Source organism: Leuciscus leuciscus (assembly GCF_965113295.1).
Source record: "Leuciscus leuciscus genome assembly, chromosome: 8".
NCBI classification, from domain to species: Eukaryota; Metazoa; Chordata; class Actinopteri; order Cypriniformes; family Leuciscidae; genus Leuciscus; species Leuciscus leuciscus.
In genome coordinates this window covers 12,607,268-12,624,644 of record NC_138732.1, presented here as the reverse complement: position 1 = coordinate 12,624,644, position 17,377 = coordinate 12,607,268, and the positions used below count along the sequence as shown (strand labels likewise).

The 17,377-nt window shown below is 38.9% G+C and overlaps 1 protein-coding gene across 5 annotated transcripts in view; it reads left to right on the top strand.

The window, feature by feature from the left end:
* The window catches only part of atp8a1 (ATPase phospholipid transporting 8A1), a 126,399-nt gene that overhangs the window by 92,199 nt on the left and 16,823 nt on the right, over window positions 1–17,377 (top strand). For all 5 annotated transcript variants that reach the window (XM_082178188.1, XM_082178187.1, XM_082178186.1 and 2 more), the window contains 4 exons: window positions 285–395; window positions 9,238–9,312; window positions 10,823–10,945; window positions 15,969–16,047. In XM_082178188.1, the coding sequence (XP_082034314.1) occupies window positions 285–395; window positions 9,238–9,312; window positions 10,823–10,945; window positions 15,969–16,047 (388 nt within the window). The remainder of the gene's footprint in view (window positions 1–284; window positions 396–9,237; window positions 9,313–10,822; window positions 10,946–15,968; window positions 16,048–17,377) is intronic.

Genomic DNA, 17,377 nt, shown 5'->3' with positions numbered 1-17,377 from the left:
CCCAAAAATCACTTTATTTTCTTTGTAAAGCTGCAAAAGCTTTTCTCTCTTCCTCTGCTTTTCAACAACTAACAAAGTCTTACAAGACAGATTGTTCCTGGAATATGGGTGAGAGAGTGTTAGTCTTGTCCCTGAACTCCAGGCTTCCTGTTGCCCAGCATGGATAAGATTGCCTCTCTATTTTCGAATCCAAAAGCGCTTTCTGTGTTGGCTGTGGAACTGTAGATCTTGTGTAAACGATAGGCCTTAATGAACTTATCTCTGTCCTCCCTTCTCTCTCACAGTTCAAGTACTTGAAGAATCTTCTGCTGGTTCACGGTGCTTGGAATTACAACCGCGTTGCCAAGTGCATCCTGTATTGCTTTTACAAGAACATTGTGCTGTACATTATTGAGGTAAGAAAGTCTGTGCACGCAATATGAAATTAAGATGATTTTCACCTAAAAATTAAAACTGTCTACTTCACTCTCATGTTGTTTCAAACTCAAGCAACATACAAAATGGATGACTAAACACCATGCCTTGGTTATTGCATTAACCATTAATGCCTATTTCAAGGAGATTGAATGACCGCTCTTTGATGAAATTAACTGGCATTGCATGCATGTCGGTAGTGGAGAGTCTCCGTCCTGCTGTAGGAATGCGGGGTCTGTCGATGTGAACCCCACAGGCCATCCATCTCTGATGGTATTTGACAGTTTCCAGGCCTGGTGCTGATAGCCGGTTCAGAGACCTGACCTGACAAGTTAAAGGGCTGCTATCAGCACCAGCTTTATCATGAGGGGCGTTTGGCTGTTTTGATCTATAACACACTTGGTTTAGGAGACATTACACCTTGAGGACAAGCTTTAGGTTTCCTCGAGCTGAAAGAAGAGTTAATAGTAGACTAACGGTCTGGAAGCAGCATTAGACCATTTAAGTCTCTTTATTTAATGTCAAAGGTCTCTGAAATGCATTAAATGGACCTTTGGTCATGCTAGCAGGCAAAATATAAAGTATGTGACCAGATGTAAACACCATATGTTGCATTTTCCTAGGTGGTGTTGGCTTATGAATTTGAAAATCATAATTACAATATGATTTGGGCTTGAATAAACTTGCTGAGCAATTTCATTTTTCTCTCTTCACTTCTGGACAAATACAAGACACCTTTTAATCTCTAATGCTACAAAGTAAAGAGTAAAGCATTCACATTAGCTGTGCAGTTGATGCTTTATCCATGCATTTTATCATTCTTGCATAAAATCTTCCCTCTGTAGGCAACTCACTAAGATTTGAAACAGACCAACACCAGTATTCATGAGCTACAATCCCAGCAGAAACATGAGCACTTCAAAAATCCATCTTTTTCCCCCTCGGCCCTTTTGCTCTTGCGTGCCACTTGACCCATGGACCCTTTTCCCTTCATCTTGATTTTGTTTTATGTGCTGTGGTAAATCTCTGAAAAAGCCCCTTAGATTTCTCTCTGTTGGCATCCAGTGCTGCTGTAGGTTGTGAGAACAAGAATGAGGAGATGAATCAGGACTTCAGATGACCATTGATTTCTTCTGCCCTCACTGAATGATACAGGCTTTTCCTCTTCTGTGCTGTTTAGATGTGGGAAGCTGCTGTGGTCTTTGTTCATAAACGTAGTGAAGTCATGATGCTTTTTTCCTTTATTTTACAATTCAGTGGATTAAATCCGTGGGAATCTCAGAGCCCTGTAGCTGTAAGCAATTATCGCTCAATGAATATGATATTTTAAACATTTTTGGTACAATTCGTGCAGGGTGGCTTTCATGTACTTTTCTTTTGGGTTTTGCCGTGGGGTTGGTGTATTTTGTTCCACAATGAAAGTTCCCCTTGAACACAAACATTTCTGACTGTGATCGCATTTCACACTTGCTCATCAATCAAGAAACAAGCATCTCTTTCCTTCTCTTTTTTTTCTTCATTTGCATAAGAAGTGGCACAGGAACAACTACGTCCAGTAAATGGCCTTACCCGAACACACCCTCCAAATACTTCTAGCCACTTTTCCTTTTTGTCCTTTTCTCTTTAAGCTCTGCTTTTGAATCTCCAAGAGAAATGAAAAGCACCCAGCGCACCCCAGCTCCTGGAGGTGAATGTATCTCCTCCTCAACCCATCTTTTGTTATGAGCAGAAAATGCACTCCCCCTCTCCATAAGGGTCTTTTCGAATATAATAGGCCAAAGCTTTACTGTTTCCTTGCCTCACACCAAAAACACCTCGGTTTTGTAAGGTCCTGACATTCAAGACACTTGCTTCCCAAGGCTCGGTTAAAGGGATACATTTGTCTGCCTAATAGGTTTACATTTTAGTCCGTGAAGACTTTTGTTCATCTAAATTTTCCAGATTTTAACCTTAAGAAAGTGAAATAAGGATGTTAGTGACTATTTTAGCCTTCTCAACGTGTGGTTATATGTGCGCATCTTAGATTTATTTTAACCATCCAGTGTTGAAGTCCTACTGTATATGCTATAGTACCTTTATCAAGGGTTGTCCACCTGCTGAATTCAAAACAAACCAAGACGTCATTTCAAGGCATCATAGCTGCATTTCTGGCACAAAATCGATTTCAAAATGTAACCAGAAATTTTTTAAAGGGGTCTTATTATGCCCTTTTATGAAGTCTTGATTTTGTTTTTGGGGTGTACTAGAATATGTTTTCATGCTTGATTGTTCAAAAAACACATTATTTTCCACACATTTTCCACACGCCGATCTCGATGAAGCCCCTCCTTCTGAAATACGAAATGTGCTGTGATTGGTTAGCTGGCCAAGTGTGTTATGATTGTCGCCGCTTAGCGCTTGTTTGGGAAATGTCCCGCCACTCCATAACTGTGAGTTCTTTTCTAGTGTAAATATCAAGGTTGTTTCAAACCAATTCGAGCCCGATTCTGACATTGACGTGCAGAACGGATTTCATGCACGGACTTTGCAAGCACGGATTTCACAGGACATTTCAGAGTGGTGTGTTTTTTGTAATTTTCTTATACATTATAGATACAATGTTATCCACCATTTAATTGTGATATTTGTTGGAAAACTAAGCAGTAATCGATCACAAAACCATGGTTAATTTTCCTAAGGAGCGGTGAACCGTCTTACAAAAGCGAGAGCTTACATGAGCAACAGAAAACAAGCTGTTCTCCATAAAATGTGAAGTACAGAGATAAAATGTTCAGGAACAATGTTTAAAATAAATAACCACTCTAAGTTCATCAGCCTTAGGAAGGTCAAACAAATGAGTTTTGGAAACATTAGGGGGAAAACAATGCTGACATAACACTATAACATGGCAACAGCACTGTCTTCTGTAATGCAGCTCAACCAGGCCTCGTCCCCTTTTTTGCGTATTCCTTGGGCGGAGATTATTTAAATGAGTACCATTGTGACTTCATAAGATTCGTTCAAAAATCGCGTTGTAGTCGAAACGAGCCGTTCGTTGTATAGTTCTTGAAAAATGGGATTCTGTTAAATAAAATATCTCCCTTTGGACTTTGAGCTTCGTAACCTTGCAGATCTTTTTTTATGCTAAAAAAGCAACATTACAGAATAATTAAAATTTAAAAAGTGGAAAAGCATAATAGGACCCCTTTTAGCACCAAATCAGCCTATTCAGAATGATTTCTAAAGAATCATGTGACACTGAAGACTGCATTTATCTCAAAATAGTACAACATTTATTTTTAAAAATCACTCTTGATGAGCTTTTTTTTAAACATAAAAAATCTTACAGACCACAAACTTTTTAACAGTAATGTATCTACATGTAGGTGGTGCGCAGAGTTGCTGCTTATGAACAGTGTTCAGACAGTTCAAATCAGTTTATAGTCTATGTAGGCAGTAGACTGCACGCAACTCACTAGGTCTAGAATGGTTTGTATTGTTCCAGATTCCAAGTTTTGTTGGAAGTTCCAGATGTGAAGCATGTGGCACACCATGGCACATGATCTTCCTTTCATTGTCAGACAAAAAACTGTAAGTTTGGGTTAACTTAAACATTTGTCATGCTGGTTTGTTTAGTCCCTGGTTTGTGGTCTTGCATTCTTTTAACATGAGCAAAAATTAACAGGGGGGAAAAAATATTTCAGAAACTTGGTTGGATTAGCTGCTTTGAGACATGCAAAAAGCCTCTCTTACAACCAAATTGCTGTGCTTGCTGTCATTATCCTGCTGGGCTCTTGAGAGCTTGATTGACAGCTCTTCAGCAGGCACCAGCAGGGCTGACGGACAAGTAGCATTTCTGAGGTAATTACAAGAGCCTCATTCAGACAGAGCAGCAGGCTTAGAGAAAGACTGCAGGCCTGAGAGGAGGCAGTCTCACTGGTGCCATCAATATAAAACACCCAACTGGTTCTTTCGATTCTTCTGTCACTCAGCAATTCAATTGGCCTTCTTTATTGTCTTACCTGCATTTTCTTAGGTTTTCTGGAGGTTTTTGTGGTTTTATACTACTGTTCAAAAGTTTGCGGCTAGTACTTTCAGCAGCTATTACTCCACGTTTCAGTTTTACATTATCCTTTTGAAATAATTCTAATATGCTGATTTGGTGTTCTTATTAGTGTTGAAAACGGGTGTTCTGCTTAATATTTTTGTGGAAAACGTGATTCTTTTTTCAGGATTCTTTGAATAGAAAGTTCAAAAGAACAGCTTTTATTTGAAATAATGTTTTGTAACATTATACATGGATGGAGAGCTTTTGATTGGTAGTGGCACATGAAAAATTGCACAAAATGTATAGACCTTATGTAGCCCCGCCCCTTTTCAGCGCTGGGCTCATTGTGTTCTGTCTTCCGGTTTGTATTTCCACAGCGTGAAGGTGAGATCTTGCGGATTTATGAATGAACAGCTTAAAAATCTTCCCCATCTACTGACATTTGTTATGACATCTGCTTCAAACATTACAATGCCCATGATAACTTTAGTTAGCTCTACAAGTAAATCTACTTCACCAGCTAATTACTCAACAGCGATGCCATAGAAATATACAGAGCTACTGCAAAAACGGAAGATCAAACTAAAAGATTAGTGTGCTCTTGTTTCTCTGGTGCTTTTCACATTCAGTGAATTTGACATTGCTATTTCATTCTGCTTTTAACAGACTTTTAAAAGACAGAAATCATGAATTTATTGATTTATTTTATTGTAATTACAGCAATTTCGTATGAACATACTATGTACTTATTGCGGTAATGACACCAACTGGGTAATAACGAGATACTAACCCTGAACCTACACCTAAACCCTAATTTAACCCATGTAGTTACCTTACACTACTCAGTATTTTTGTGGGAGAGTACACTGAAAGTGCAACCTTTTATTTGAAGATGACGAAGTTACACGTTACTACATGTAGGCTACTTACTATAGTAATAACTGTAAATTATGCATAATTACAAGTAACTAACCATAAACGTAATTATACTAAGCACTATATACTATACTAAGTAGTTTTTGAGTATTTGAGTAAGTATAATGTAACTATGTCACCTTATTTAAAGTGCAACCAAATTTCTTGGAAATATTGATTTGATTTTGTTGTCTTTTATAATATCCCTTTTCATATTTTTCTTGCACCGTATAAATTGTGTTTTTCTGCTTGAAAATATGTAGCTGCCTTTTTATATTTTATGAAGCTTTGTTTTGAATAATTGGGAGATTATGGTTTCTAGCCTGATGGGATACCAGCTAGTGGGGGACCTGTGTGAGATACCAGGCTATCTTGAATAAGCATCCCACTGAAAAAAATGAGCTAATACCAGTTTAAAGTGGTCAAGCTGGGATTTTTACAATGCAGTAGCTTGTTTATTGCTGGTCTAAGGTCTGCCAGATTCGCTCCAGCTGGACCAGCTACCATGCTCGAGAGCACATCTAAGCTAGTTTTAGCTGGATTTTCAAGTAGAGACATGGTAAAGGAGTTGTTGGAGGTGCTGTCTTTCTCTTATTCTCTTTTCCTTCGGGTCCTTCCCGCCCAACCTTGTACAGAGGACAGGGGTGGAATCACTGATTTAAAAATTCCCTGAAAAATACGGCAAGACAAGACTCTGGACAAGTCTCATGGGGACACACGATCTCGCTCTCTCTCTCACACACACACACACATCTCGCTTTTTTCAGATTGTGCAGCGGAGGGTAGAGGGCAGTCACACCTCCACGCCAAACCACTCTGAATGAGCCAGAGGAGGAGAAGAAAGAGAGAGCCCTCCACACTATGTCCTCGCTCCGTAATGAGCAAATCAATGAATCTGTCTCATTGAAGGAAGCTGGAGAGAGGGGCACTCACAGGACCCAGAGGACCAGGCCAAAACGCTCTCTCATATGCATGTACTGCTGCTCATGAATAGAGGCTTTATTTTGACTTAGCACAACAATATCCTGCAGCCCGTAGCCCCTCAATGAAGCAGACTCTCATTAATTCAGCTCTCTGACCCACCTGTTTGACTACCAGCATGCTGTTGGCCACAACTATGTGGTGTTTCGTGTGGCCTTTGATCAAATTGTGTATGTGAGGGATTTCTCAAGTCCAGAATTTGCTTGTGAGGACGAAAACAACATAATGTGTGATGTGACATTGGTAATTTATTCATGTTGCTGCGTGCGAAAGGTTTTCCGAAGCAGCAAATCTCTTTTAAAAACAATATCACGGTAGAATGCACCTGATGGAAAGGAAAATGGGAGTTGGAACGGGTGGGCGTGGGCTTGGGTGGGGGGGGTCGTCGCATCGGGGGAGTGCGGCCAATCCTCCCCTCTTCCTCTCTCTCTTTCTCTGCGACGCGGCCTGAGGGGAGGGGTGACAGACATTTGTTTTGGGAACATTTTCATGCTTTGGCTCGCTCTATGAAATGAGGGGCTGGTGTATGTGCTGTGTGTGTGAGGACCGGCGGGGGCTGCAGTCGGAGGGGGTCCTGTCAAAACCCCCTGAAATTTGTAGCAATTCACGCTTTCATAATGGAGTTAAATGAAGCGAGGAAATGTCCGCCTGGCCGTGGCACTGCGCGGTAATCCTGGGGTCTGCTCAACAGTCGAGCCTCACACACACACATCCACACAGATTTTCACAATAAATGTGATCCAAAGTACAGCAGAAAGCAAAAGTTGAACGGTGCTGCTCAAGATCTGGGCTTTGACTCGAGTACTGTATCATCACTCATCACTACTTTGTATTCGTGAAAGAATCCTAAAAAATAATCATGTTTGGTTTCCACAAAAATATAAAGCAGTTTTTTTTTTAGCATCAAATCAGTATATTAGAATGATTTCTGAAGGATCATGCGACACTGAAGACTGGAGTAATGATGCTGAAAATTCAGCTTTGCCATCACAGAAATTAATTACCTTTTAAATATATTAAAATGATGTACTAATTTTGAATTGTAATAATATTTCACAATACTTGTACTCTATTTTTGATCAATTAAATACCGCTTTGGGAAGCATAAGAGACTTGTATTATGAAACATAAAAAAAAATTACTGACCCCAAACTTGAACAGTATTGTAAAATGGTGATTAAATGAAATAATTTACATTTTTGGAGAACTGTCTTATTAAAATGTTATATCCAATGACCCTTTGTTCTGCCATATCTGATTTGTCTTCATTTTTCCATTCTGACACTGGATTTTTGATTATGACTGCTTTTATCCACTCTAAATTGCTGTCTTTATAACAGCTGCTGTGTGATATTATCACATTCTCCAGTTTCTAGATGACTATGACAGAGTTATGTGCCAGACTAGTTAAACTGATAGAGGTATTAAGTGATGAACTCCATCTCCATGGCATATGGTTTAGATATACATTTTTCTCTCTTCTCCTTTTCATTTGTGGTCTTCTCCCTGGTCCACCCTTAAACCCAATAACTCGCATCTTTCCTTTTTTTTAAATTGTTAAATCTATCTAGTTCTTTTGCACTGTTTTTTGTACAGTTTTAAATTTGTGTTGTGTGATAGAAAGTCTGATGATGATCTGTGATCAGTTGTTTCTGCTATGAGACACTGGGGGTTCAGCTGGGAAAGCTGTTTCGAGCCGTTCTGATCCCCTCTGGCTGAAGTCATGGGATCTGTTGAAGTCTCTCTCTCTCTCTCTCTCTTACCACCGGCGCTAACGCCCAGGGCTGTCCTCTGAGTAATGATGTGTTAAGTCCGGGTTGTGACTTCGCATGACAAGATAGTGGAGCTTCTCTATGTTTAGATGTTTTGAAAACCGTAGCAGTATGTTTGCTATAGCAGGAGCCACAGCTGTTCGTATTGATAATAGACTATTCATCTTTTTATCAAAATATACTTTAATATTTGTTATTCCATTTATTTCAATATTTATCAAAAAAGTTATTTTAAAACAAATTATTGAATATATTTTTTATGTATCTTTTTTAAAGTATTTTTTATTCATTTTAATTGGTCTATATTTGGTTGTTTGTGTTTCTTTGCTTGCTTGCTTACTAATTTAAAAGTATTAAAAATACTTTTTTTTTTTAAATGATATTATAAAAATGTACAACAGTATTGTTTTCAATGGTGGTCTCTGACTTTTGGTCCCCATTGTATATATGAAAAAGTGACCCAAAACTGGCTTATTTATCCTGCAAGACTGATCTTGGAACAAACCATTTGCAGTGATCCAGTGTATGAGACTGTAGAAAGGACTGATGGGGTCAGTTCACTGCCGGTTTCATGAGAGATCGCTCTCTCTTGGGTAATTTCGAGCACAGAGAGGCCCCACAGAAAACAACAGCCATCGATCAACCTAAATTAAAATCGGCTAGGAGCCAGAGTTAAGCGCACACAAAGTGGGGAATATATGATTAATGATGGTATATATTTACCTTTTAGTCACACATTTATTTAGTAATGATTATCATATGGTCTGTCATTGCCCTTTTAATATGTTACCATTTCCTTTAGGACGACCTGGGAAGCATATAGTTACTACTTTTTTTTCTTCTTTTTTTTGCATTTCATACATGTACTAAAAGACTGGTTTTGTTTCTTGTTTTTGAATGTTTTTTTTTTCTCAATTGTATTTGCATTTATATATTTATAAATATAAATTAAATATTATTATTATTATTATTATTATTATTATTAAATATACTTTTTTTTTTTATAACATTTTTGTAATTTTCTTCTTTTTTCAGTTATAATGCGTTTGACCTAGGAGTAAAACTGTGAATCCTGTTTTAAATATTGATATGGGTCATTTACCATTGTGTTATATTTTTGTCTTTCAGATCTGGTTTGCGTTTGTGAACGGCTTCTCCGGTCAGATTCTCTTTGAGCGCTGGTGCATCGGCCTGTACAACGTGGTAAGAGTCCGTGCATATGTTTGCGTTCACACATCTGTGTGTGTGTGTGATTTACTCTCCCCTCTTCATTACTGTGAGAGGGAATGTGTTAAAACGCCTCCCCCGTCTCGCTCAGGCAAGAAACTCATTAGCCGCGGCACCCCAGACGGCTCCTTTACTGCGGCCCGTGTCAGCGCCATCCTGAAAAATCTCCCTCTTATTTATGACCGCTTGTCAAGTCCATATTCCCTCCGTGCGCAGAACTATGTCCTGAATGTGCTGCAACAACAGACTCTCATGCCCGAAAGAACTGCGTTAAACAGGTCAGCGGTGGATGATAAAGGAGCAGGTTGAATCCAGCCACATTTAAATACACACACATGGCCGTTTGGGTGGAGTCCGATGAACTGGGCTGCCTCAGGGTTTAGTGATAGGAATTGATGCTGTTAATTAACATGTTTTCAACAGGATGGGAAGTTATTCAGGGGGGAAAAAACGCTTCGGGTGGAGTACATTTTTCCATCTTGCATAAACAATTGAAGATACGCAGCAGGAAAAAGGACTTAGCCACCCGACTCGCTGATTGTCCCGAGAAATTATTTCTTTACGCCTGAACAAAGAACAAAATTTGAACACGGCTTCCCATCAGACCCATGTAATGGATCATTGCCGTTGTGAGGCCCGTTAACAACTCGGCCCGGTGCATTCTCTCTTTATCTGAGAGAGGAGGAATTCCATCACGTCAGAGGGGGTCTGTTGGATGCAACAGGCCGAAACCACCCCTGAATGGAGAAGCCCAGCAGACCATGTCAACCACAGCCAGGCAGCTCCAGCTGGGCCAATGAGAGACACTTACAGCTGACCCCGCAGCCCTCTCTGGACCATAATACCACCCCTCTCGCTTTCAACAGCTGCTGCATGCAGAAACGTTAGAGCACCGCAGATAAATGAAAGCATCCAGGAGATCTGCTAACAGGCTGCAGGCACAGTGGCAGATGTTCGTTCAGAATCATTTTTGCACATGGAGCGGGGAGCGCAAATATGATAAATGCCAGAAAGTTACATGCTCATTGAGCTGCACCAAGCAAGCAAACGAAAAAGACAGACAAGGGAAAATGTCTGGTGCTCAGGCCGGGAAATTGTCCTTTTTGACTGCTATGAATTTTTAGGTGTTTATTTTTTGGGGGGGAATTTATTTATTCATTCATTCATTTGGTTTTCATTCATTCATTAGGTTTTCATTTATTTATTTATTTTCGGTTTTCATTCATTCATTCATTTATTGACAACTTTTAGACTAATATCCTAGGATATTATCTCGGGGGGGGGGGGGGGGAAACAGTAGTCTGAAACTACTATTGAATTACTGTTTTACATTTTTCTAACTGAGTACAATTTATTTTCATTATAAATTATCTTATTTGCATGATTAAACATTAATTTGTTTAGTTTCCAGATTTGTAATGTGATTTTTGGACCTCATCATATTTCTTTTAAATTCTTAAATGTTCTGTGATTGTGTATTTATTAGATCTTTACGGCTTTGCCTCCTCTGACTCTTGGCATCTTCGAGCGCTCCTGCAGAAAAGAGAACATGCTCAAATACCCTGAACTCTACAAAACCTCCCAGAATGCAATGGGCTTTAACACCAAGGTAAATACACAAGCGAAAAAGCATGCCATGTAAATCTAAGTTTAGCTGAATCTCCATCAGTGATTGTGCTGAGAGCATTGATTGGGGAATGATTTAAATTCCAGAAAAACGTATTTATTTATTGTAATGTATTAAAGATTCTTAAAACATAAAGCATGAGGTAATGAATCTAAATTAATGTTTAAGTAATAAGCTAGTGATTTTGTGAATTTTCATTAATGATGATGATGACCCTGTAGACAGGTCATGCTGTGTAGTACACTTTGCTGACCTGTGTTTGGTGAACAGTTTGGCACCCAGGCTAAAAACACCACTGAACAAACAGATCCTGTTACAACTCTCCACACTGTAAAAAAGCAGGTCAACAGCAGGACCATATTGGTTTATGCATCCATTAAACACTCCCTCTCTGTCAGCCTTTCTGCTTATCTGAGATGTCTTTCAGTGTTCATCTCCCTTTTTAGATGGTCATAAACTCTTTTAAGCCAGTACGAATGAGAAGCTTTATCCGCAGTATTTAATATGTTTGCATATGAGGATACTCCTGATTTTAGTCTTTCATTATTATGATCTCTGACTCTATAATGTGTGAAATGTGAATGTATATGAGACTAGAAGAGTCGAAGTTATATCACATTGCTACTTTTTATGAACATTTACTCGATCTGTAAAGCATTATTTGTATTAATAATGTTTTTAATGAAAGTTATAATCAAGTATTTAAGACCCATTTTAGATGTTATGATGCTACTGTAGATGTTTCCTAGTAAAATTATAATAGATGTTCTTTGTGCAAATCCTTCAACATTTTTCCTCACTTTCAGATGCCTTAAGTCTATATAGGACAAGTATATTTCCATCCTCTCTAGGTGTCTGTGACTGCCGGCTTTGCGTCTCTCTGTGTTAATAAAGCTGTCTGGTCTTCAGCCCGGCGTGTCTGCGCTGGTGTCACCTCACAGCCCTGCTCCACAGGCGTGGAGACCCATTTACCACCACACTGACACGGATTACACACAACACAGCCCCTGGGGTCAGGAGGGAGAGAGAGCGAGAGACAGATTTACTGGCCATTTGTAACACAAACACCATCATTCTTACTTTAATTGTTCAATGGGAAAAAAAGCTTTAATTTGAAAGACTATAATATACAATAAAAGTAAGCCTGGAAATAGTCAAATAAAGTAGAATCATCAGTAACAGAACACGATCTTGATCTTAAAAAAAAGTTAATTGTATATATTATATAATTGAATATATCACAATAGACTACTTTATTTTCTCTGTAATGGAATAATGAGAACCAAGAGATGTGCCTGGAAAAAAGAAGCAAAGACAGAGTTAGTGGTCATTTAGAGGACAGTAATGGAATCATCTGTGGAATAGCGCTGCCCGATTTGTGAACCAAAGCTTCTTTTTTGTTTTTTGTTTTTTTTTAATGATAAAAAATTTAGTTTCTATATAGAGCAATACGTGCATGATCTCTCAATTATGGCTGCTACAAAAACTCTTCTTTCCTATTTATATATTTAAGTAAAAATCTGATACAAATAGAAGTGTTCATATAGACTTTATTGGAGACTTTGACTTGGAGACATGTCCAACTTCCCTGTTTCAGATTTCTACGTCATCTGTGTACAGAACAGACACTTTTTGTTAGTTAAGGCTACGTTCACATTGTCAGTTTTTGGGAATGACAACCACATTTACTTGCCGGTGTGAGTCTAGAAAGGTCCCGTTCACACGGCAACTTACGATAGCATTTCAAATACTGTCTGTATGAACCTGAATGCTGTGTGAACGTAGCCCAAGTCTCTGTGGAAGCAGAGAGAGAAGATCATGTATTAGTTTGGGGAGGAACAAAGGGTGTGAAATATTTAGGTTTTTACCCACAGTGACCCTTTTTACTTTTAATCACTAAAGTCTCCCTAATAACGGCAAAGCCCCTCGTACACCCCAGGATGGCTGTTATTGCACTCATTCGACGCACTGCATTCACCATCCCTCCCTCCTTCTGCCTCTTTCTCTCTTTCATTCTGTCCCCGTCTGGCTTTATTTGTAGCCCAACATAGTTGGAGAAGGCTTATTAGGGCGTCTGGCAATAGTTGGCGTAAAATAAAGTTTATCCTTTCATGCTAGTTTAAGCAATTAAGCTGTCACACAGAACCCAATGCTTTGCTTCAGGCAGGACAGACGGCCATTCACACCTACATTCTTAGTAACCTGCTTAGAAACGGAGGAGTTTGGGGCCTCCCTGTGACAAATGATTATGAACATTTATTGATTTAATTAGCATTCATTGCAGGACTGTGTGTGTAATGTACTGGGCGAGGGAGAACAGGTTGTTCCCCATGGTATTTGGACCATGTTTTGTTTTGGATTGTTTGCTTGGGCATTGCTATGTGGTTGCTAAGGTGTTCTAAGTGTTTTTTAGTACGACTTGGTTGCTTGAATGTTCTGGATGGTTGCTAGGTCAAAAGACCCCCCCGATATTCTCAAGTCCCAATTTTAATGTAAAGGTGTGGCCACACCATTTAAATTAAATGTGGCCATGCAGCTTTCGCAACAAATTGTTCATGAGAATTCGGCCGCTTTGATAGAAAGCCGCTTTGTTTGTGCTTCATACATCACAACTCTGTTGACCTTTTTTTGCCTGAAAATGTTGCTAATGTATCCGCACTAGCGCTCCACAATTTTTTTATGTGTGTGTGTGCATTGATGGTCTATTGCCTAATATGTGAAAATCTAAAGCCCAATCGCTGGATTAATGTTTGTATAGTGCGGGACAGGTGACGGAAATTTTGAATGCCTAAGCATTATGGATTTTAACAAAACCCGAAACTTAAGTATGACCTTGGCAAACACCACTAATTCCAAAGAATAGGAGGGGTGTGCCACAGTGCCCTTCTGTGGGTGTAGGATGATGAGCCTGACTGTCTGAGGGCCGGAGCCCTGAGCTTTGTTTTGCTTTGCCGATACCGGAGGTGAGAGGGTCAGGGCATGGAGGCCAAGAGGTCGTACTGGGCCTCTGTGAAACAACACAGAACAAGACAATCTCAGGGTATTTCTTTTTTTTCTCACTCTCTCCATTTTCTTTCATTTCTATTCATCCCATCCCCCTCATGAGATTTCATGGCCGCCACACACTGTTAGCTTTGGAACTGAATTGTTAGCACAAAAAGAAACTGAATGTTAACTTACAGATTTTGAAATTCAGTTTTTTTAATCATTACTTTTCTGCTAGGCTTAGGGTTACCACCTAGTGACACTGAAGTAATGGCCACTGGAAAATTCAGCTTTGCCATCACATGAATTATTATATTTCACAACATTACTTTTTTTCTTAATGTATTTTTCATTAAATAAATGCAGTCTTGGTGAGCACAAGAGATTTACAGATCCCAAACTTTTGAATGAAGTGTGTGAGATATTTGATTTGTTTGAGTAACTTGTTAACGTTCCCATTTGTCCTCAGGATTGTTTATTTAACATTTGTTGCAAAATACATATTCTATTAAATGTTACTTCTCCTTTACAGTGATTTTAAAATCATAGTTCATAACTTAAAAATTGAATTTGTGTTGGTGATTAAATAATTAAACTTTCCTCACATAAAACAATTATATGAGTTTTTTTTTAAGTCCTTATTCATAGAAATAATACAGTTTTGGAGGGAAATTAGTGTAGAAGTTGACACAGTTTCACTTTATTTTGATGGTCCCTTTAACACATTCTGTTGTCTATAAGTAATGTTGCACCTACATGTCTACTAACTTTAGAGTATTAGTAGATTGTAGGGTTATGGTTAGACTAAGTTGACATGTACTTGCAAGTTACTTATAGTCAGTAGATTGTCTGTTAGTGGACCATCACAATAAAGAGTTAGCAGATATTAAGCAGACAGTTAACTAATACTCTAATGAGAGTTAGTTGACATGTAGTTGCAAAGTTACTTATAGTCAACAGAATGTTTAGAAGGGACCATAAAAATAAAGTGATGCCGTTAACATTTTTTTTTATATATATAACTATTCCTTTTTAGCAACTGAATCATTTTTATTTGAATTAAAAATAACCAGTTAAAAGGATTAACTCATTCATAAATTGGACCTCACTGCCATGCAAATTTGGTTCATTACAATAAATAAAAAAATTCATATAGATACATTTTGTTTTTATTTATTTTTTAGTGAATCAATTTTAAAATGAAATTGACCTTTTAATACCGTTGACTTTCTTTCAGAACAAATATTATGCTGTTTTGCTTATAAACACGGGAATAATCTGTTGTGTCTCTGGGCAGTGAACAGTCTCCGTCTTTTCAGAGGTGAAAAGAGCAACGCTGGGGGGGAAAAAATACGGGGTTTGGAAACTAGACCTGTGACGTGCCTGATTTCATTTCACGGCTGTCTCATGCTACATCGCCCATTCGTGTTTTGATTGGCCATGTCTTTGCATAATGTAAATTCAAAACAAGGCGGTTTTGGAGGAGGATATTTGTTTAAATGGCACATCCAAAGTCCACACGCCCATGTATACAGACGCGGACACTCAAAGACTTCATGTCGTACCTGTGTAAGCGATAGTTTTTCCATGCTCCCAAATAACCATGCACTGTAGCGACACACTCATACATCTTAATTTCTTAAACTTGTCTGTGTTTGTACTAAAAGTATCCATGAAGGATTTGGGTTTTTTTCGTAACTCACAAAGGAACGATTGGGGAAATTCGATGAGGCAACTAACTGCTGGGAAAAAGAAGGGATGGCGGAAAAACACCCCTTACTGACATCTCTCATATAGTTGGCGTGCCTTCCTCTCCCTCTTTCTTGGTCTCTCCACACTCACAGGATATACAAAGTGTCTGTCAGCGGGGTAGCCATTGAGTAGGGAGGCCTGACAAACCTTCCACTTAGCCTAGCGCTGAGAGTGCACAAAGGCCCAGGGTCAGGGGTCACCGACAGGGTTAGGGTGGCCATCGTCTTTCTCATGCCTCTCTTTTTTTCCCTCCTCCACTCTGCTGCAGGTCTTCTGGGCTCATTGTCTGAACGGCCTGTTTCACTCAGTCATTCTCTTCTGGTTCCCCCTCAAGGCCTTCCAGCATGGTAAGCACACACACACACACACTCACTACTTTTAGTTTTTTTGTTTTTTTTTTTAGGTCAGTGGGTGTCATAGTGAAAGACTGGCCTACTCTCGCTTCAGCTTAATTACTTCTCATTGGCCACCATGAATATCTCAAGATCATTCGCTCCTATACACACACACACATACAGTATACACTCTTTCTCCATATCCACATACTCACTTAGTAATAGTTCATGCAAAAGTGAAAGTTCTGTCATCATTTACTTATGTAATTTCTATCCTGTCTGACATTCTTCCCTAAAAGCCAAAAGCAGCGGTTTAAAAAAATATTCTGATTATTAATATACTGTAATGAAAAGTAATGAGGGATGGGGCTGTTAAGCTTCAAAAAAGGATGCTTGTTTAAACTTTAGAACTAGATCAGTCTGGATTGAGAACAAATCATTCATAGGTTTCGTGTAAGTGATCCGCTGATTCATTTAAAGATTCAACTCAACAGAATGACTCACAAATCACTATTCCTCTTGCGAATGTGCAAAAGAGAGCTAGGACAGATGTTTTGATTTTTAGTCAATGACTTATATTTTTGGTCTTTAAATTCATCCAAATCTATCATACACTTTCAAAGACTTGGATTGTAGCTTTCAAGTCATATGGACTACATGTTTTTTTGTAATTTCAAAGCTTGACAGTAAATAATGAGACCATTTTCATTCTTTTTTTTCTTTTCTTTTTTTATAATTTAATAAATTGCTCTATGGTCTTTACATGTCTTCGTAAGTGTAAGCATGTATAAATGAGTGTGTCAAGTATGTGAACCGAGTGTGTGTGTGTCAGCACAAATATCTGGCTGACTTCAGGACCACACAGTCAGAATCAGACCTGCTCTTTAAACAAAGCACAGGAGACTGACTCTGACTGACAGACTGTCAGCACCACACACACACACACGCGCACACACACACACACACCTTCCTGATCCACATGTGGTGTCCGTTGTGTTTCGCTGTGCCAGAGTGCTGATGGTTTTGGATCATCCGCTCTCACTTACAATCAAAGAATGACTAATGCTCCTGCAATAAACCACACTGGCATGTGTGCACTTTTTTGTGTATGAGTTTCCCAGATTTCAAGCAGTTTTTACTATTTAATCGGAGATGTTTGCTGAAGCAGTTAGCACGAGCCAAAAACTATCATCCTAAAAACTCTAGAAAACCAAGCTTTTCTCTACGGTCAATTAATCCTCAATGATTTGGGGAAATCCTCGAAAACCTCTGTAAATGGCTGTCATCAGCTCCTTTAACACCCGCCATTACCTTTTATTCACATGACCATTGGAGCACAGGT